This window comes from Excalfactoria chinensis, chromosome 1 (genome assembly GCF_039878825.1).
Source record: "Excalfactoria chinensis isolate bCotChi1 chromosome 1, bCotChi1.hap2, whole genome shotgun sequence".
NCBI lineage: Eukaryota > Metazoa > Chordata > Aves > Galliformes > Phasianidae > Excalfactoria > Excalfactoria chinensis.
Window position 1 is genome coordinate 11,722,516 of NC_092825.1, and position 21,624 is coordinate 11,744,139.

Sequence of the window (21,624 nt, forward strand, 5' to 3'; positions counted from 1 at the left end):
GCGAGGCGGGAAGCGTGAAGCGGGGCTCGGCCCTGAGGGGAGCGCAACTGAGCGAGGCCGCGGCTCGGTGCGTGACGCGGCTGTGATCGGCCCGCGGTCCGCCGCCACGCCGTGAGGCGAGGAGGGAACGGCCGGCCCAGGCCCGCAGGAAGGCGGCGGCGCGGCCCGGAAGCGTTACGCAGCAGCGCTCGGCCTTCCGGAGCGGGCGGCGGCCGCAATCGGGCTTCACCATGCCGGACTACCTGGGAGCGGATCAGCGCAAGACCAAGGAGGAGGAGAAGGAGGACAAACCCATCCGCGGTAAGCGGCGGGCGCCGAGCGGGGCGCGGGGAGGCGGAGGCCGTCAGTAGCGGGGATCCCCGCCAACAAAACACAAACGCGGATGCAGCCTCAGAACGAGCTCCCGGTTTGCTTTTAGAATTGGCAACTTTAGTCTTTTCTTGTCTCGTTTCAGCGCTGGATGAAGGAGATATCGCCTTGCTGAAAACATACGTGAGTAACGCGCACACGCTGCTCGCTGTGCTCGGCGCTGCTGAGGCCGCACCTCGGGTGCTGTGCTCGGCTGTGGGCCCCGCACTGCGAGAAGGACATGGAGGCCATGGAGTGTGTCCATGGAAGGGCAGCATGTGAGGGGTGTGCAGCGCAGGTCTGATGGGGAGCAGCTGAGGGAGCTGGGATGGGTCAGTCTGGGGGAGAGGAGGCTCAGGGGAGGCCTTACTGCTGTTTGCAACTGCCTGAAAGGAGGCTGGGGAGGGTGGAGTTGGTCTCTGCACACAGGTAACAGCGATAGGACAGCCTCAGGTTGCTCCAGGGGAGACTTGGGTTGGATATTAGGAACAACAACTTAGAAAAGGCAGTGAGATGCTGGCACAGGCTGCCCAGGGAGGTGGTCAAGTCCCTGTCCCTGGAGGTGTTCAGAAAGCGTGTAGATGCAGTACTGAGGGACGTGGTTTAGTAGGCATAGGTTGGACTGATGAACTTAGAGATCTTTCCAGCCTTGAATGATTCCACTGTGGGTCTGTGAAAGAACTCTTCAGAAAAAAGAAACTTGCCACTTGGTGTATGTTGGGATGCAAATATGCTTGTCAGAAGTCTGAACTTTATTTTCTATCGAATCTCTCGATGCTCAGCAGTTATTGACACTTATTCCTGAACATGACATTGATTTGCAAAAATCAACGTGCTGTTTCTTTTCCAGGGCCAGAGCACGTACTCCAGGCAGATCAAGCAAGTAGAAGATGATATTCAGCAACTGCTTAAGAAAATCAATGAGCTCACTGGTATCTTTCTTTCTTAACGTAGTTTTCATTACAGAAAGCAAGAAGTTCATTACAGATGTTTGTGTTTAATTAGAGATCTCAGAAAGTTTCCTCCTAGCCTGTGTGTAAGGTTATTGATGTTTGGAGACATACCAGTTGCTTCTTCCTCCTCCCTTTGTGTTGTACCCAGGAATTAAGGAATCAGACACTGGCCTGGCTCCTCCTGCTCTTTGGGATCTGGCTGCAGATAAGCAAACTCTGCAAAGTGAGCAGCCTTTACAGGTTGCCAGGTGGGTGGACTCTATCTTTGTCCTTGCAGTAGAGTTGCATAGTGTTAAAAATGCAATTTATAACTCACTCTTTTTCTTTTTGAAGACGGGTCATATTTTGTGCAAATTGAAAGTACTTTTTACCATTATATCAAAAAAAGTATACTAAATGTATATCAAATATGCTATATGATGTTGTTATGCTTATGAAGAAGCGAAATTGCTTCTGACAGGTCCTTGGCGATACCAGGCAAGGTATTTGCAGGTAGGCTGATAGTCACATACAGAAAGAAGAGCTGAACTCAGCCAGCTGGTGAAGGGGCTCTCTGGCTGTACAGCACTCCTCAGGAAGCAGCCTAGATCTAAGAGATGCATTGCCTTCAGTGACTAGCCCTTATCTGAGCCCAGGGTGGCTCCACCCCTTCTGGTCATGTGGGGAGCACAAGTGCAAACAGTTTGCCTTGCTCCCTAGGCCAGCCACACTCAGTCACCAGTTCAAGCCCTGACCTAACCGTTTCCATCCAGGTGTCTTTCATACTTACGCTTCTGTTGTTGTTGTACGATGCTATAATGTTAGAATCACAAGTTCTGTAGCTTTTTCAGTGTGTTTGGAGAGTATATCCACCATTTCTATCCTGATGCTTACACAAATAGCAGGGCAGTGAATTCTTTTCCTGATGATGTTAATGGTATGTTGTGTATTAGATGTACGAAGATAATCAATGCAGACTCCGAGGATCCCAAGTACATCATCAATGTCAAGCAGTTTGCCAAGTTTGTGGTGGATCTCAGTGACCAGGTGGCACCTACTGACATCGAAGAAGGCATGAGAGTTGGGTAAGCAAAATCTTTTGTGTTAAGAGTTGTACTGAAGACTGAAGCCTTCTCATCTGATCCGTTAGTTTGACAGATCAGCAGCTGCCATTAGGTATTTTCACTGGGGTTGAAATCATACCAATAAGACCTTTCTGTTGGAAGACAGTCGCTAATCTGCATGCTCTGTTTGGGATGGTTTGAATTGGATGTCATTCTGGTGAAAGTGAGTTCAGTGCACCAGACTGAAACCTTTCTGTGTGGGCGCCAACAGTCCCCACTTTCAGGTAGTCTGAGCAGCGTGCTTCCACCTTGGCTGCTTTGGCAGATAGACACAGAGCAGCTGCAGGAAATGTTTGCTGAAGAGGTGAAGCCGATTATCTTCAGAATCAATATTTTGCCGGTTTGTTCTCTGGGATATTTTGAAGTTTAGTCTTTAAAATATTTTGGAATTAGTATTTTTGGAGTATAATGTTTTTTGAAATATTAAGATCCTCTGCAGAAGGAATTCTAGCCTTTAGCCGTTCTGTTAGCTTTGAGGGCCGGGTTATCTTGATGCCAGAGAAAAGGATGGTTTAAGAATTCAGCTTCTACTAATTTGCAGTTATTTCTTCATGACAGGCTTATTAACTGGTGTTAAAATAAATGTTCTGTATGTTTGCTCACCAGAGTGGACAGAAACAAGTATCAAATCCACATTCCTTTGCCTCCAAAGATCGATCCCACAGTCACCATGATGCAAGTAAGAACTGCCTTTACTTACTGTTATTATTATTTTACTTTGCTTTGCTCTCTCTGCTAATTTTGATTACAGTTTTGTTCTTGGCTGTTGAAAGCCTACAGAGAATATGCAGCATCAAGCTGTTAACTGCTCGCTTACCTTCTTGTGCAGGTGGAAGAAAAACCGGATGTCACTTATAGTGATGTTGGTGGCTGTAAAGAGCAGATTGAAAAGCTCAGAGAGGTGGTTGAAACCCCTCTGCTTCACGTAAGTAACCCACAGGTTGGAATTTTAATTGTTTTAGAGCCATGCTGATCATCTTTTAGCATTTGAAAAAGCAAGAAAAGACAAAGCTGTACGTAAAACGTCAAGTGAAAAGAGATTTAGTTCTGACCGATGAAATCCAGATTAGCCTGGTTTGTTTTGTTCTTCCCTGATGGTTTTCTAAATGGGCATGTAATCTCGGATGCCTTCTGTTTCTCACCATTGCAGCCTGAAAGATTTGTTAACCTTGGAATCGAGCCTCCCAAAGGAGTGCTTTTGTTTGGGCCACCTGGTACAGGCAAAACACTTTGTGCCCGTGCTGTTGCTAACAGGACTGATGCCTGCTTCATCAGAGTGATTGGATCTGAATTGGTGCAGAAGTATGTGGGAGAGGTGAGTTGCCAATGCTTAATGATATATACTGTGAATCAGAAGTTTCCAGTTCTGGGGACGAGGCACCCTACTAAGTCTGATGAGTGAGCATAGTAGCATGCTGGAGATACAAGGGGGGCAGAGGGACTGTCAGACAGATGGGTGTAGATCGGGCAGTCAGTTAAAACGCATGAACTATGTTGTCACCAATGAAATGGATTTTGCAGTATGGGGTGTAATCTGTATTTTGGGAGGACTCTGGAATGAGGATTTTGTTCCCAGCTCTACCACTTATTTATCAGTTGGCTGTGATGTCATCTGTCCTTTTTCTTAGTTCAGCAGTAGCAATCTGTCTCTCACCTGTAAATTACTGTACGATTTATGAGTGTTCAATTATGTGTATTTATACTAAAAATAGAGTTTCATCATTGGAAACTAGAATTGTTTGGAGGCATGAAAAGTTTGGTATATTTCCTTTAATGTGCTTTGAGTCTGTTACAAAGTCTTGATTCGTTTTGCTTTCAGGGAGCTCGAATGGTTCGTGAACTCTTTGAAATGGCCAGAACTAAAAAAGCTTGTCTCATATTCTTTGATGAAATTGATGCCATTGGAGGTATGTGTGCAGCATGCGGAGCTCTGACCTCATGGGAGAACTTGCAGATTTTCCTTTTATGCCTTAATTTTTTATCCTGCTTGCTGCATTCCAAGAAATACGCTTGTAAATACCTAAATATTCTAAATATTTAGCAAAACTACTACTAGCATGAGAAGGTGTTAAGAAGTGCTTTATACAGTCTTAGAACATATTTAGCCCAGATGAGAAGTCATCTCAGCATGTTTGGAACACCCAGATAACTTAAACTTTAGCTTGCAGTCTCTGTGTTTGGCAAAAGTACTGTTAACTGAACCCCCCTTCGGGTTCTAGACTATGTACCAAACCTGTGCTGCTGCCTGAAAATCACATCTCCTTCCCTCCTTCCCCCAAATAAAGAAGTACTTCAGTCTTGAGATAGTAGGCTTTGGTTGAGGGCAGATGTTAAAACAGAAATCCAACTCATTCATAAATCTCAGCATTTGGTCTGTTATTAGTCAGGGAAATGGCCCCTTTAATATTAAGGATGAATCATAGAATCACCAAGGTTAGAAAAGAACTCCAGGATCATCCAGTCCAGCTGTCCACCTATCACTGATATTTCCCACTAATCACAGTGTTTATTAGAGCTGACAGATACTGCCACTCACTTTTTATTCAGTGTGTGTCATTTCCAATTAACCCCTTCACGTTTTCTTTCAACTCATCACAAATATTGGTGTGTAATTTAAATACTCTTTTCCTGCATTCTCACACACAGCAGCTTTGATGTCTGCCCACTCGGAAGGTCTCTCTGCTGTTCTGTGTTTTCTCTGCCAGGTGCTCGCTTTGATGACGGTGCTGGGGGTGACAATGAAGTGCAGCGCACGATGCTGGAGCTGATCAACCAGTTGGATGGTTTTGACCCACGAGGCAACATTAAAGTGTTGATGGCTACAAACAGGCCTGATACCCTGGATCCAGCTCTGATGAGGCCTGGGAGGTTGGATAGGAAGATAGAGTTTAGCTTGCCTGATCTTGAGGTCAGAATGCTTTCTTTCACTGCCAAATATTTTCTGACATCAGTGTTTCTTCAGCTGGGGCAGTGCTGTCTGGAAGCAGTTTACAGGAGTTACCAAAATCAGCACTCCTGACTTATGTGAAACTCCATACAAATCTGGGGGATTAAGGATGTGCCAAGGGAAGTTTTCTCACACTGCCCAGATTTCATCCCTGGCAGAGAACCTGTAGATATGTTTGCTGTATATTTCTATCTCAATAGATAATCCTTTAACTGGTAATTTAGTTCTTACATTGGATTGTGTTTTATTTAGCTCTTTCTGACAGATTTCTTGAAATACGTGTCCCTGTAGAACTCTATAAGGTATTTCTGTAATTCAGTTTCATGGACAATTAGTGTTCCACTGTTATAGTCCAGACAAAGGAAACCGTAGTCAGGTACCAAGTAAGAATTCTGTTTTCCATTTGCCCTTGCTGGGGAAGGGGAGAGCTGCACTGAGAGCGGGTCGGGTTGTGTCCTCTTTCATAGTGTGAACACTTCTGTCTTCCAGGGGCGGACTCACATATTCAAGATACACGCTCGCTCAATGAGTGTTGAAAGGGACATCAGATTTGAGCTGTTGGCTCGACTGTGTCCGAATAGCACAGGTAAGCTGAATTTTCATGTAACCGTTTTGTGTACGCTTCACCTCCACTGGTGGTCAGTGTTGAACTTGTTTGTCCTTGTTATGACAGGAGCTGAGATTCGCAGTGTCTGCACAGAGGCAGGCATGTTTGCGATCCGAGCGCGCCGAAAAATCGCAACTGAGAAAGACTTCTTAGAAGCAGTGAACAAAGTCATTAAATCCTACGCAAAATTCAGTGCTACTCCCCGCTACATGACCTACAACTGATACCTTGGAGTGCTTTCCCTGTTTCTGCAGTTAAATTTTCTGCGAAACCAGAATCTGTCTGTATGTGGTAACTCCCGGCTTGTTCTCGGAAGCTAGAAATAAAGGAAGTGTTCCAAACATTCCTAAAGTGACTGCAGTGCTTCCTGAGTTTTGATATGTTGTTACACAGAGGGTGACCTTGATTGGGTACTCATCCTTCAGTACTCATCCTTCATAGCTTAGTTAGACAACACTCATAGCAGACAATGTTAAAAGGGTGATCTTTATTCATCTACTGTGTTCCTGCAGCTCGGTTGCTGAAAAGCAAAGCAAGCCTTTCGTTTCCTCTCTTTTCAAGCATTGCAATGAAATAGGAAAAAAAAGCTTGATGGAACATGGGAATGTAAAGCTGTACGGGAACTGTTACATCTTAAAGGTGAGAAAAGTTATATCAGGCTTTCTTATAAAAGAAGTGTGCAGTAGGGGAAGTGTATGCTGTGAATGGATTTTGTTACGCTTTTGGCCAAAGCATCAGTGCCTTAATAAACAAACTCAGACATTCTGATGTATTTATTTGCCCACGTCTGATCAAAAAACTGATCTCAGTGGTTATTATTTTTATAAGCACATTTTGGAGATGGGTGAAGGTTTAGTGGTAGGAAGAGAATGTTGCCATTTTGAGCCAGAAGGTAAAGTGGCTCAGAAAGTAGCAGTGATTCACTATCAGTTTATTAATAGAGTGCTTGAAATTAAATGCATCTTTCACTTGAGCAGGATGAGTGAAGGATGTTTCTTTTTGATGTCTTTTCCTATAGCTCCTATTTCTCAAATAAAGGCTCTGTCATTGCCTTCGTTAGTTCTACGGATGTACAAAGAATTTGGAGCTGATGAGGTATCCTGTATCACGTATCCTGTGCTTTTGCAGAGAATAGAGGGAAGGGAGTATTCTGAGAATTAAGTAGCATCTCAGCACCAACTGAGACTTGGGTTGTGCAGTGCTGTGTGCTGTGGTGATGTTGCAGCAGTGAGGATCTAAATGTAGTGAAAAGGAGAAAAAGGACTTTTTGATCCATTCCTTCAGCAGCTCCCCAGGCAAAGCAGCATTAATTGCATCATGGTGTGGCTTGGTGCCGAGGGGGCTTTAAGGGGGTGCTAAAACCAGAAGGGTGAGGAGCAGGAACCTGAACACTAGAAAGCAAGCAAACTTCAGTGCAAATCTGCATCAGCATGGTCTGTGGAAGGGCTTCAGTGCTGCTATGAAGAGTGCAAGGCAAAGGATGAGAACCTCAACACAGGGAATGCTTCCTCAACTCCAAACAATGGGTAACGCAGTCCATAACTCCTTGGGAAGAAGACATCCATTTGGTTCCTCCCTCATCATCTTTAATTTCTGTTAGCCCATTAGTAGGGAGGATTTCCTGTATATTGACCTGAAGATTGTCCCCTCCCTCAGAAGGGTAGTATCAAATCTGGTGAACAAACAGTTGTATGGTTTTAGCCTAACCCCACATATATGTGTGCGTGCTTGTTAGTTCATCTGATGTCATGAAGTACAGCTGACCAGTTGTCGGGAAAGGTATCTTGCCTGGGAAAGCATTAGTTACCTGATGTTTGCGTGCTGGATTTGATGCCTGGAAGGGCCTGTATGCCGGTTCTGACCCTTCCCAGCCCACCCCTTAACAACAGACACCAGTCCTGCAGTGTTGGCTTGTCCCACATGCACAGTCTTGCCAAGACAAAGTGGAGAGTTTGAACAAGTCTTGATAATCACTTTATTTTAGAATTTGACAGGATTTTGATGTGAACAGGAGAGACTACGTAGATAAAAACCAAAGCTGCAACAAGCTGAAAGTAGAAAAATATATACTGTATGCAGATACAAAGGCTTGTTAAACTAGTAAACATTATAAAATGTACCCAAAGTTGTTTAATAAGTAAACGCACACTGTGTTAACGTGCATTCATACTTCAAACTCCAGCTAAGCAGTATCTTCTGATGCAGAAAGCTTCCTATCCCTGGTGGCAGGGGATCTGGAGGGAAGAAAACATCTTCCCGTTTCCCCTGGTTCTTGGGAAACTCAGTTTACCTGAAGCAAACCATAATAACAGCGTGAACCAAAATCAAAAGTAGCAACTTCTGAACTAAGAAGAGAGGAAGTCGTCTGAATTTCTGTATGCACACGAGCTTCGCTTCGAGGGTGCAAAATGAAACGGCACTGACCCTCCTGCACTGCCCACGTGCTATTGAAATTGCTCACGGAGGAACACTGCCAGGTTCCTACCTCTAACCAGATTCATACTGATGGTTTGGGGAATAACAGGCATCCTTTAGCCTGAGTTGTTTCCATATTTTATGTTCTAAACCTGAAGTTAAACAGTACTTCAGTGGTCACTTTGTAAAGACAAAAAAAAGAAAAGAACCAACTTTTCCATTAAAAACATCCAAATGCATTTCTGAGTTCTACTGAAATCTATTTCATAAGCACTTAAAAGCTGAGGCAGAAGCAGCTGTGCTGGTAGGTAGAAAGACATCTCAGGCAATGGAAAAGTACTTCTCTTTTGGACCTCTGAGACTTCAGTCTTTGCGTAACCTTCTATTCCAGCTTAAGAGACTGCACATGGGGCATCAGTTCTTAAGTCAGTTTGAACAGGCCTCATTCCTGGCGTAAACAGGTTTTGTCTTCAAACATGAGGACAAAATAATTTTTGCTGAAAATGAGTTGTATTATTATCTAGAAGATATAGCTAGGTTTTGGCAGTGCAAGTACCATACTGACAACGTCATAATTCAACGATGGTTTTCTAATATGAACCTCACAGTGAAAATACTTGGGCAATGAAGGGATCAGTAGATTTGGGACAGGTTAGATAGTAAAAGAAACAAAATGGTACCATTGAGACTGAAAAAGAAGAGCAGCTAATGTCACCAGTGTGAATTCATTGATCCAGCCGGCAGAGTATTAGTGTATATATATATAAAATATATATATACACCTGTGGTATGCAGATGTGGACATCAGGCTTTAAAAGTTGTTTAAGAAAATCCTGTAAAGACACCGGTACAGTACACTGGAACTGCAGAACAGTTGCCTTCTGCAAGTAAGTTAAAGTGCCCATTTTCTCAACAGGAATAGGAATGTCACCTTGTCTATCAGACTCTGATTGTAGCATAATACAACAACTTTTCTCATCTTGCATAATTGTAAGGTCGTGTCACTGAACGGTTCTACCCTGATTGAAGGAAAAAATAAGAGCATGAAGGCTTCCAATTCTTTGTCCGCTCTTCCTACAGAAGGTAAGCCCCACTCCATACCCGTAGATACAGACAGCCTTTATACAGGCGCTCTTTAACCTGTGCAAATTGAGTATTCAAAGGAAGTCTCTATCAGCATAAATCCGACGTCCATTTTGCTGTTGCCACTCTTCAGTGGTCTAAGGCAGTCTGTGAAGCAGACCTGTCTTTCCTTTGGCAAGCAAGGACGGCGTCATGAACACTGTGAAACAGCAACTCTCTTGTTACAGTGTTATCAAAAAAATTCAGTCTTGTCAGCTCGTTCAGAACCGGGCCTACAACATAAAAATACCCACAAACACGGCATCAGTGCACAAAGCAGGGTACAGAGATGGAAAACAACAGTATCTCAGAAAGACACAACAGTCGTGGAGTCCTACTTGTCACTACTTAAAACTTTTAAAACACCCAGATGAATCATCACTCTTCTACTCCAAAAGACAGCAATCCTCCTTTGTAGCCATACAAAGAGGTCTGTTATTGGCTGAAGGTGCTGCAGTTCCAAATACTGAAGCTGAGAACACTTCAGGCTTTTCTTATTGAGTTATTAGAACAAGTGCAAGCTACAACGTGTGGGAGATTCACAGTTTGCCAGCTGGAAATAAATGGGAGCAGGATCTAGTCCTCGGAGAACTCATTACATCAATGCTTCGCTTTCAGCAAAGCGAAGACTCTATGAGCCTGTGCTTCCCCAAATCCAATTTTAATGCAAAATCAGCTGTGATACTACTGAGGCACCCGGCAGCAGAAAATTCAAGGCCAGAGGAAAAGAGATGAGATACAATCATTCCTATAAAGGTCACACAAAAAGCTCAACTCACCGCTACAGCTGGCAATGCAGACACAGACACCAACTTCTTTGCATTCTTTTATAACCTGCAATAGAGTCAAGTTGAAGTTAAACACGGGTATATCACAGCACACATAGCAGTTCTGGAAGATGTAAGCTGGCTACCATGAGAGCTGCACTTTCCACATTCCCCAGTAATCAGCTGAAACTTATAGAGCTACAGAATTAAGTTCATCATTATATGAGATACTGTCTTGTGTCCGAGCTGACATTTACATCCCACGGGGACAGGTTCCCTGGTAGGTACTTGATTTACTTATCATCTATGTTTTTGAAAAAGAAAACACAAAAAGAGACCTTACTTACTGATTTCAATGTTTTTGCTCCAACTGAATCCACAAAGTTCACTGGGGTGAAATCCAGAATTAAAGAGTGGATGTTTGTTTTGGGCTCCACAAAGTGTTCAAGCTCATCAGGAGACCCATCTTGTACACCAGCATCCACAAATGCAAATTTGCCATTTACAGGTAAGCCGTCATTTGCTATCTCATGTTTTACGCTCGCTTCCACATCACTAGACTGTGAGAGAAGATAAATGCAATTAAATGACAGCCAGTACTCAGCCAGTGTAAATCCCCTTGCTCTCCACACACATATGTTCTTCTAGCCTTTCATGCCAGAATCAACAGAACAGTATGGGTGGCATTTTTTTATTACAGCTTCCCATTTGACTTAATTTTATTATATCCTATTTCTGCGTGATTATTCCAAACGTGTGGGATCCCTCCATCTTCTGCTCACTGCACTGGTGAGACAGTCTGAATGTGAAAGGCTCTGCCCCACTAACGCTGCACCTGAATGTAACTAAGGCTCAACACGGTTCTCCATTCCAGTCACGATCCTCTGACACTTACACTATTCCTTAGCAGTCTGTCCACATTTTACAGTGCTTGTATTCCAAGCTTTCCTACCTGAGTAGCACCCAGTATCTTGTATAAACGAGAACAGTAATACCAGAGAGCATCATGATAAAGCAGAGGTAAATATTTACCGAAGAATTCACTAGCTTCAGTACAGCTTTCTTTTTGACTATGTTGGCCTTCTTTATCTCCCTGGCATGCTTCTTCTGGGCTTTTCTTCTTGCTGCTAATATGGCACAGGGGTCCACTCCAGTCTGGCATGAAAAGAAAGCACGGTCAGACAAGATTCAGCTTGCTAGGATGACACTGCAGTATCAATTAGCACTGAATTCATCACTGTCATAAATGTTGAAGACGCCTGCATTATTCAGTGTTCCTTGGTGGCGGTGAGAACAGTATAAAGGAAGAAGGAATAATCTTTGCAAGCACCGTGTTAAGATGAAGAAGAGATGCATAACATTCCTCTCTTGAGATCAGAGGTGCCGTATTTCAACAGAATGCTGATTTGAGTGCAGAAAGTGAAGGGGAGATAAGTGCATGTGGACGTAAATCGCTAATAGCTCTTGCTTTCTGGAGAAGTACCACCCACCTCTTTTGTGTAAGACTCACCAAGGGAGCTACAGAAAAACGGTTCAGAAATTAGTAAGGGTGTAATTGTTACCAGGTCAGGCAGTTCTGTCCTCAGCTAGTTCTGTTACTGCCATTCCACTCAGCCAGACATGGGCAGGAGGTGAAGCATACTCTGTATGTTGTTTATTCCCCACCCCACTGTGTTGCTGTTTGTTAAGATGGCGCACAGTTGGCTGCAGGATCACCTTCTCCTATTTTACTGATGACTGGGGGGGCACCAGAGAAACACTGCACTAGGGGCTACATTGAAGGGCCTGAAAGACGAACATGTTTCAGAAAAAAAAAGTTTGCAATTTCAAAACTTAGGTATTAAAGGTTTGGCTTTACTCACCTTTTTCTTCAGTGCACTTGTGTATGACTCACTATTGGCAAAATAAAGTGATGTATTAGCTTGAAATATTTTTATTCCGGGATATTCTTTAACCTAAGGTAAAAAAACAAAAACACTGATGTGTTAAGTATTGCCTGCATAGGTACAAGACATTAGGATACTTGTAAGCGTGTAGCCCAAAAGCCAACTCAGAATGGCATGTATCAAGGATAGTCAGCAGTGCTGTGAGCAAAGCCAACTGGAAGATCAGAGCCTCCACCCTTCCAGGTGTCATACTGCACAGAATCAATGCATTGTGACACTTCTGTTTATAACAAAGACAGATACAGCCATATAAAGAATTCAGTATTTACTCTGATGTTTCTATTTGTGGCTGATATTAATATGAGGAGATCATGCAGATCTAGGAATGCTTCCTTTTTGCCTCCCCTTATACGGGCATGAATACCTTCTTTCTTTCTCTTTCTTGGTCCTCAGCTACCAAAACAAGAGCCTATAGCTTTAGTCTGAGAATCTTGGCCTTTTTGTAGGTCTCAAAATGAAGTCATCTCTGAGCAGCCTGCACTCTGATATTTTACATGAAAACGACCTGAGCAGCAGCAGCTAAGAGCACGGCAAGCAATTACGCCATTAATTGAGTCTGTTTAATGAACAGGAGATAGATGAAGGCAGGGAGATGCTGTTTAATAAAGCTTGTGCCCGGGGCCCAGAGCACAGGAACGATGTGGAGCTGTTGGAAAGGGTCATGAAGATGATCAAACAGCTGGAGCACCTCTTCTGTGAAGAAGGGCTGAGGGAGCTGGGCTTGTTCAGCCTGGAGAAGAGAAAGCTCCAAGAAGACATCATTCCAACCTTCCAGTACTCAAAGGAAGCTTACAAGCAGGATGAAGACTGACTTTTAATACTATGTAATAGCAACAGCACAAGGGGGAATGACTTTAAATGAGGGGAGATTTAGGTTAGATGTTAAGAAGAAATTTTTCACTCGGATGGCAATGATGCCCTGGCACAACTGTCCAGAGAACCTGTGGGTGCCCCATCCTTGGAGGTATTCAGGGCCAGGTTGGATGGGGGTCTGGGCAGCCTGAGCTGGTGGGGGGCAGCCCTGCCTACATCAAGGGTTTGGAACTAGATGATCTTTAAGGTCCCATCCAACCTAAGCCATTCTGTGGTTCAGTTGTAAATAACAGTCCTGGTGCTTATAGATTTCATTTAATATTGTCACACAATTAAATAAGCTGGCTTTTTTGCCATTGTATACACAGCAGGTTCAGCAGTGGTATTCCTACAAATCTTACCATTCTGTACTAGGCCAGCGCAATGATAATTTGTGTAAAGGTTACTTTTGAGCATCTCCTAGTCAGACATACATGCAGGACAAGAAGGCAGCATTCTACACAATATGGCTTTTCCTATTAACATTTATTTTCTTCCTGAAAGCATATTGCAGGTGCACACCAGACAATTGCCACAGTCATCTTTGTTCCAATATGTAAAACCACACACAGAAACACACTCCTACCTCTTCATACTCTTCCACATCACAGTAGATATCTGTGTCAGGAATCTGACCAAGGATTCTGTATTGAGGTCTGGAGGGAAATGGAGGCAAACGTTTCAGTATTATCACTTACAAAGTGGAAAAGCGAGTACTTGAAATATTTTGAATCTTATTTTAAATAGTCATTTTGTCCGCCACAATTTCATCTAAATGTGGTCAAATGCAGTGAGTAGTTTGTGGAAGAAACAAAACCAAGGGGCCATCAAGGGGCTACTTAGTGATATTTAGTGGCCATTTTCTGAAGAGCATTGGCCACAGCATGTGGAGTTACAGAGTAAATTTCCTTTGGTTTAAACTGGTGCAACTTCATTGACTATCTTATGAGTACAGCAGCTCAGACTGGCACAGAATATGCTGCAACTCCAAAAAGCCTGCTCCCAGGACAAGCATGCCTGAGAAGATGAACATTCTCGACTCAGAGGCAGTATGACCACAAAGTACTGTGATGTCTGCAGGGATCAAACCACGTACAGCTGGCAGAAGAATATGCTTATTTATACAGAGTAGAAATCTCAGGATTTAATTTCACGCCAACACAGATGGATACAAAGACTTTTACAGATTTTCCATCTAGATAACCAACACCTTGAGCACAGAGGCCTCGTGTAACAGGTGAAGTCATATTCACACATGCAAGAAACCATCCTGCTCTAGGTCTGGAAGACAACTTTTGCTGTCAACTAAAAGCTTTGAACCGAAAGCAAGAAGTGATCTGAAAAACTAGAAGGGCATGGATAGTTCTTTGATGAATTATAACTTCTTTATAAAATACTTAAACATTTAGCTAGTGATAATCTGACACAGTTTGACTATGACAGTGCACAGAAAAGGTAATCATTTACTGAACTTAGCACCAAAAGTTCCGAATTCCAGACATTAAAAACAATATACACAAGATTAAGTGAATTAAGAGATTAAAGCTGCCATTTGTGACTGAAATTGCAGCTCTCAGGCTCTTTAGAAATTTTGTTCTCAGAACGATACAATTTGAACCCCAGATCAGGGCCATGAGTCATGTCCTCCGTGAACTACATTATGAAGCAGTTTCTATACTGTACACAGTTGAAGGGAGAGGAAAGGTCTGCTGCTTATTTGCATCCCTTAAACAAACACAACCACACAGAAGTCCAACAAACACTGATGTTAATAAAGAAGAAATCTGACCTTTGTGTTCTGTAAATAACAGTTATCATTGCAAATGCTACTGCAGTAAGCAAACCATAGTCTAGTCCCAGGAAAAGAGAAGCCACAAAAGCTACCACCCAGATGGCCTAAAACAAAGAAAAGCTCTGAATTAATATGCATCTTCTGTTAACACAAAAACAATAGCATAGTTCAGCCTGAAGCTTATGAATCTCTTCTGATCAGGAACAGGCTATGATGTAATTCGTCATAATATCAAACTGTAATTGCCTTAACCTTTGAAAAGGGTGTAAAAGCTCAAGGCACACTAACAACATCTGACAAATTGTCCCATTATTAATCAATGCATCAAGTCCTGTTCTCCAAGGAATGCTGAGTTAACAGCAGACTCCCAACTCTGAAGGATAAAGAAACATACAAGGCGTGCAAAAGTAGCTCTCATTTATTTCCATCTTTTACTGAGCAGTTGTTGCAAAACCTGCTATTTGCGGAGTGAATTGTTTAGGTATATAAATAAAATACATGAAGAATGATTGCCCTAAGAACTCCTGGACAATTAATGGTATTTGCCTGGATGAGACACCTGATTCCATACATATGCTGAGGAGCTTGCCACTGAAAAAGAGAGAACTCGGTGTTTCAAATGTGCTAAGGTCTCTGTGCCATACTATATAGAAACTAGCTCCATTTTTAAGCCAGCAGAACTATTTCACAGATCAGAAAGAGCAGCTCAAGCCAATAATGGGGACGTACCATTTTATTCTGATGTTTTCAATGATTTACTTCTCCGTTTGTCCAGAACTTTGGAAATCAATATATATATAGGGCTACAGTTAACTTCTGAGGTTGGGTATCTGATCCATGGGGTTAAGGACTACCTGTGTGTCAGTACACTGAGGTCTCCGTCACATTTCCGCGTTCCCCCCAGAAGTAACACACTGCTGCAAATCGCAAATCATCTTACTTCGGGTCAATAACAAACTAACATGAATCCAGAAAATCACTATGGACAGGTTTTTGGTCTGTCTTAGAAGATGACAAATAGTTTCATGTAGTTTTCTGTTACTCTGTATTTCAAATTCCTCTCAGGCATTTCTGCAGCCCTCAGTACAGTTCCTATAGCAACACTGCAGAAGCTTTGCTTTTACCACAACTAAACTACTTCTGACCTGAGCTAAAAGCTGTTGAACAAGCACAAAAACATTCTTGTCTGCAACAGATCCCTCTCCAAGGGTATTTAATGTCTTACAACCTGATTTGTAATTCCTATGCCATTTTGGAGGGTAGGAAGAAGAGAAGCAACACATTTATTACAGTTAAATATATGCTCTGAGTTGCGCATTACTCACCAGTTCAATCTTACTGGTTCTCCAGAAGTGTGCGACATCTCCAAACTGTTTAAACATTCCTTTCAGGTTCACCATTACAATTGCAGCCAGCACTGTCTGGGAATATTACAAAAAATGTTATTTTCAGAAGCAAAAGAAATCTTCAAAGCATCCAAAATAATTATTTTCTGTGCTCATAAAACTGATAAGTGTACTGCAGATGTTCGGCTTAAAAAACAACTTTTCAAGTAGTTCAGCAGAAATATATTTTTCTTCCTGCTACAAAATGGCAAGCCAGAATCAGTACGATTTGATTTACTCTCCTTCCTGGCAAGAGAAATCATGTATTGCTGAGCTTCAGGCCGTTGCAGTTATAGAGCCTGCAGTACTTGAAGTAGCTGGACTGTAATCTCAGATTCAAGTTTCTCTGCTATACCTTGTAAAAATTCTGTGACAGTCATATGGGTGTGAACCAATATACATCTCTTATTAAGAAAGCAAACAAACAAAAAACAACAAAACAGGAATTGCATATTATCCTGTGCATGGCACCAGAATCATCTTCTTGTTTTTTCATCAGTATGTATCTATTCATATGAATAAATCTTAATACAAAGAAGTAAAATTGTTTTTACTTCAACTCATTATGCTGAAGCACCACCGAGCCCCAACCCTCTCCAGCTGATTTATACCTCATTTAACTTTTCAGCCTCTTCCCAGAATTCCTATCCCGCAACAAAAGGGGCATCATTTGAAGATATCAATGTTATATCTTAAAAACCGAGTCCAGAATGGTCAATATTAATAACAACAACTGCACGCTGTATTTGCAGAATATTTATTAATTGTCAATCTAACTTACAGCAAGAATCCACACAAAATTTAAGGGTTTCTGAACCAAGCTCTAACTGTCTGCTTACTCATCAACCACTCCATAATCTCTGTTGTAAGCAATACTAGCTGGCTTCTGGTCACCGACATGCAGTGCTTAGCAGGCAGAACTACCTTACCTGTGGAAGTGGCTCAAAGAGGTATCCAATCGCCACAATTACCAACAGAACCATAATTGAAGAGAGTGCACCTGCAATCTGAACAAAATAAGCAAGAAATGACATCTGAATAACCAGAACTGCCCCAAAAGGGCAGTATTACTCATGAGCCAATGCTTCCTGCACTTCCCAAAAGGCTGGTTGAGTCATTTCTGATCCCTCCCACTCAACTTGTCCATTCTCACTGTCGTGCAGCCTCCTATTCTGGCCCAGACAGGATATGAAACAAGGAAAACTGCAGTTACTTCTTGTGGCCAAGGCAGAGATATAAAGCAGTCTAGTGGAACTCCAGTCTCCAGCTTTGGAGCACAAAAAATGGAATGGAAAAGAAAAAAAAAAAGGAAAAGAAAAAAAGAAAGCAAATTTTGCCTCCAAATTTGAGTTTACATACCTGAGTTTTCCCACCAGTGCTTTCCTGAACGAGACTCCGGGACATTGAGCAAGTGACTGGAAAGCTTTGGAAAAAGGACCCCACAGAGTTACATATTCCCAAAGCAATAAGCTCCTGTGTTAAAAAACAAAAGCAGAGCAAAACAAAAGGCAGTTATACCTAGCAACTGTATGAAGGTGGAGCTATCCATACAGAATAACAACCACCTCTTGCTGACAGTGCTTTCATAGCAACCTTATCATAACTTGTGCACGTGAGAGAACCGCAAGCACAAGTTAATGCACATTAAATCACCTGTTAAATGAAGTATTTCATAAAGCGATGGAGACATTTCTCATTCTTAAATGTTCCTGTGATTAGTGAGACTGAAAATTAAAATGAATGACAGAACTGTTTGTTTTTAAGAATTTCTTCAACTCATGAATAACTTGAACTTTAATGCTAAAATTGCATAAAAAATGGTTTGTCATACAAATAATGCCCTCTGCTTTCTACTCTAAAATATCTATTTATTAAGAATAAAACAAACTACAACTGTATTACCACCCACAGGACAAACTAACTATTTGCAATGGATAAATAAAAAGTAAAATATCATTGGAATTTCTAAACCATTTCTAATTCTTCTTTGGTACAGAAGACAATACAGAAATCACATGGGAACTCTGTGTTTCACTGTGAAAGAATGCAGAAGTAAAACAGGTGCCTATCAGAAGAGAAGTATAAGTAATGGCTGTCCCAACAATTATTATTTGTGCACACATCCAACTTCAACTGAAGTTTCCCAAAACAAAGGTACAAGTGTAATAATTATATTATGCCAATAACTTGATAACACAATGAAAGAAAAACCCATTCTTGCCCAATACACCTTTCTGCTTTAACGAAGAAATGAAGATGGCAGTGAACATTTCCCATAGGAAAATTCAAATACTTTTACCTGATTCCCATCAATGGTGTAACCATGTTTAAGGGCAAAGATCTTGGCCATAGATACAGCCATTGAAAATCCAACTATTGCTATTGCTAGTGCATCTACAAATATTGCTGGGATGAGTTGAATCTCAGGAACTCTTGGTGCACTTAACCTTGGAAAAGAAATAAATGGTTACAATTACTATAAATAAAAGCTACACGCTACATGAAAAAAGGTATAGTTTGAATGAGAATGTATCACCCCTACCCTTGAGGAATTTTCCCAACAACATCCACTCCATATGACTCAGTCAGATTCATTCCAGCTGAAACTCCTGTGCCGATAATGACCTAAAAACCCGCAAATGCATCAAGAGCTAAGAAGAGAGAAATACGTCTGAAGGAATGGCAGCTTATTAGAAGTAAAACACAAGGGATAACATTCATTTGTCAGTCAGTTTTCTAAGAGTTAGTGGGTATAGAAGCAGACAAAAGGACTCCATTCATCACCTTCAACTCTTGCTGATTTCATTTGCTGTAGACAGTTAAATGGAGCATGTTGTGGTATGATCCAAATCATTAAAACACCCTTTGCTTGAGCTAAGCCTGGGTAGAATAGCATGTATTAGGAAATGCAAACAGCACCACAGAACAGCATGTATTAGGAAACCCAGTGCAAGAGAAGGATTCCACTGCTATATTTTCCTGTGCAGAATATGCATGTTATCTTCAAAAAATAACTGGTGCAGAAGCAATGAAAGCTGAAGGTCTAAGATTGTGCTGCTACTGCCTTGCTATTAAACAATACTCTAGAGCATCTTCCCCATCAACTCTCAGAAGCACCTCCTTTCTTTATTCCTCACATACAGATTGTATCCATGCCTTCCGCTACTCCCTTGGCTGTGACTTTGTGCAGGTTGTTTGCTAGCTCTAGTTATCTGAGAACTCATTTTTAAATTCAAACACTTTAAAAGGTGAAAGTTCATGTGAGATGTGGACTATTAAGACGGCTTGATTAAGATGTGGATTATTAAGACGGACACATTGATACCTGACTGCAGGATGAATTGTGTTTTAAAAGATTACACTAAAATCCAAGGATAAAGCAGTATCAGAAACAGAGAAAGGAAGAAGTCCCACTGGTTCCTGCTCCTCTTTCTACCACTGCATTTTAAAAAGAAAGCAAGCCCTGCAGAACCTCTGGAACAGGCATCCATAAGTGCCTTTCCTCAGGAGGGGATTCTGAGCTCTTGTACTCCATGCCACATGTCATGCAGAGACTCACTCAGGTGCCAAAGCTCAATTCTTATTTGGGAGTTCATGCCCAAAACTTGGGTATATCAGTGCCTCAACCTCATGAGCACCCAAACACTCAACTGGACCAATTCTCAAACAAATTACATTCCACAAATGTTACCCCAAAGCCCCACAAGAATAAAAAAATGAGACCAATTCTACAGCTTTAGAAGAGGTATATAATTAAGGTACAGAATTTCACAACTGACTTACCACAATGATCTCCATAGGAATAGGAACTGGCAGTTTTTTCTTAAAGCGGAGATTGATTTCCTTGCCAATCAGTAATAGAGCAATGCACGTTAATCCAACAATCAATGCAGCAATATTGGTTGTTGTTATTTTTGAAAACACGGCAACTAGGCTCTGTAACAGCAGAAATATCTCCATAAAGATCATGATTATTCAAATTTATTTTCTTAGGGTATTTGCCACTGCTGTTTTTATTCAACATCTATAACTGCAGCTAATCACTGCTTCACTAAAATCCCTGCTGTTCCAATAAAATACACAAGTTCAGAGTATCTCAATGAGGGAAACAGATTTGCAACCATTTACAGTATCAATCTTACTGAAAGTGGTCAAAAATTTGGAGAAAAATTGCTATCATGGGGAAAAAAGTCCAAATCACATCTTTTATGCTCAGCATTTTCACACATATTTCAGACTGGCATCAACCTGAAAGGAGTAAATACCAATCTCTTCTAATACCTTCAAATATTCTTTGGTAGATCACATCTATTTAGAGCTGCAAAAGCCATTTCCAAAGGAAAAAGCTGCTGATACCACCACTAAAGTTACCATAGCAATGCGATTAAATAACAATTATCTTACAACAACACTGAACTGGCCATTACCGCAAATTTCTTTCAGCTGAAAAACACTATTAGAAATGGTGTTAGAAAAGAAAGTTTGCTGAAACACAATAGTTACTCAAGTGTAAATAAATCCTCTAATCATTACTCCATCTTCTTCCACAGACTTTTAAAAAGATGACATAAATGACCCCTGGAGAGGTCTTTGAAAGAAGATGTACATACCCTACTTTAAACAGAAGGAAAATTACAGCAACTACCAGAAAATTATCAAAGTCCTGGCAGCTCATCTTGAATGCACACCTCCCCTCTGATTTGTTTGGCAGTCAGTATTTCTCATATATATATTACTGAAATAATGATTTAGCAAACCTGTGTGGACCTGTTTCCAAAGGGTTTGTTGAATCTGTGCAATGACACAAGAAAGACTTCCAAGAAACATTTTCTACAGCCTTCATGGCTGTAACTGAAATGCTGATTGCTCAGCAATAAGAAAGCTTCAATCTGTTTAAAAGCTTTGGTTCTCATAGATACCTGAGACTTTCCCTATTCTTCTACTCAAGATTTCTTGTCTGCAAAATTGGAGCACTGATTATGTAAACTTGGAGCTTCCCAGAATGGTTGGTAGATCAGATCTGCTTGTTCATAACAACAAGAAAAGTAATCACATAATCACAAAATGGCAATGGCTGAGGTTGGAAGGGATCTTTGGAGGTCATTTAGTGCATCCTCCCTGCTCAGGCAGGGTCCCTTTGAGCACATAACCCAGGACTGTGTCCTGATGGCTTTTAATATCTCCAGAGAAGGAGACCCACAACCTCTCTTGGCACCTGTGCCAGTGTTCATTCACTCTCAGTGTTCCTAATAGACATCACAACAAAAACTTCAATTTATGCTTTGGTTATGATTTCTATTAGAAATGTCCCTTTAAACCATACTTTGCTGTAAGGTATCTATTTAGTATCTTTCCAAGCACAACTGTCAATTTTAAATTTAAGTGAA

General features: G+C 41.6%; 2 protein-coding genes across 2 annotated transcripts in view; one reads left to right on the top strand and one right to left on the bottom strand.

Annotated features, from left to right (window-relative positions):
- The first annotated feature begins 93 nt into the window (after positions 1-93).
- On the top strand, positions 94-6,303 carry PSMC2 (proteasome 26S subunit, ATPase 2). Its single transcript, XM_072344573.1, has 12 exons — positions 94-300; positions 455-492; positions 1,199-1,280; positions 1,450-1,549; positions 2,234-2,365; positions 3,011-3,083; positions 3,234-3,329; positions 3,555-3,719; positions 4,224-4,311; positions 5,110-5,312; positions 5,841-5,937; positions 6,025-6,303. The coding sequence occupies exons 1-12, from the start codon at positions 231-233 to the stop codon at positions 6,180-6,182; spliced, it is 1,302 nt and encodes a 433-aa protein (XP_072200674.1). The 5' UTR covers positions 94-230; the 3' UTR covers positions 6,183-6,303.
- Positions 6,304-7,912: 1,609 nt separating this feature from the next.
- SLC26A5 (solute carrier family 26 member 5) overlaps positions 7,913-21,624 on the bottom strand; it is a 32,984-nt gene continuing 19,272 nt past the window's right edge. The window contains exons 7-19 of the mRNA XM_072326653.1: positions 20,021-20,173; positions 18,780-18,862; positions 18,537-18,684; positions 17,597-17,710; positions 17,167-17,244; positions 16,178-16,273; positions 14,850-14,956; positions 13,647-13,716; positions 12,125-12,217; positions 11,295-11,417; positions 10,610-10,822; positions 10,275-10,329; positions 7,913-9,728 (exon numbers count right to left, since the gene is read on the bottom strand). Coding sequence (XP_072182754.1) covers positions 9,586-9,728; positions 10,275-10,329; positions 10,610-10,822; positions 11,295-11,417; positions 12,125-12,217; positions 13,647-13,716; positions 14,850-14,956; positions 16,178-16,273; positions 17,167-17,244; positions 17,597-17,710; positions 18,537-18,684; positions 18,780-18,862; positions 20,021-20,173 — 1,476 coding nt within the window. The 3' untranslated portion in view covers positions 7,913-9,585. The remainder of the gene's footprint in view (positions 9,729-10,274; positions 10,330-10,609; positions 10,823-11,294; positions 11,418-12,124; positions 12,218-13,646; positions 13,717-14,849; positions 14,957-16,177; positions 16,274-17,166; positions 17,245-17,596; positions 17,711-18,536; positions 18,685-18,779; positions 18,863-20,020; positions 20,174-21,624) is intronic.

What these genes read in the sequence shown, in the direction of transcription:
- PSMC2 (XM_072344573.1), top strand. Translation starts at nt 231, where the DNA reads ATGCCGGACTACCTGGGAGCGGATCAGCGCAAGACCAAGGAGGAGGAG. An exon ending in TGCAGAAGTATGTGGGAGAG is followed by an intron (nt 3,720 to 4,223) that starts GTGAGTTGCCAA and finishes TTTTGCTTTCAG; the next exon opens with GGAGCTCGAATGGTTCGTGA. An exon ending in TTAGCTTGCCTGATCTTGAG is followed by an intron (nt 5,313 to 5,840) that starts GTCAGAATGCTT and finishes TCTGTCTTCCAG; the next exon opens with GGGCGGACTCACATATTCAA.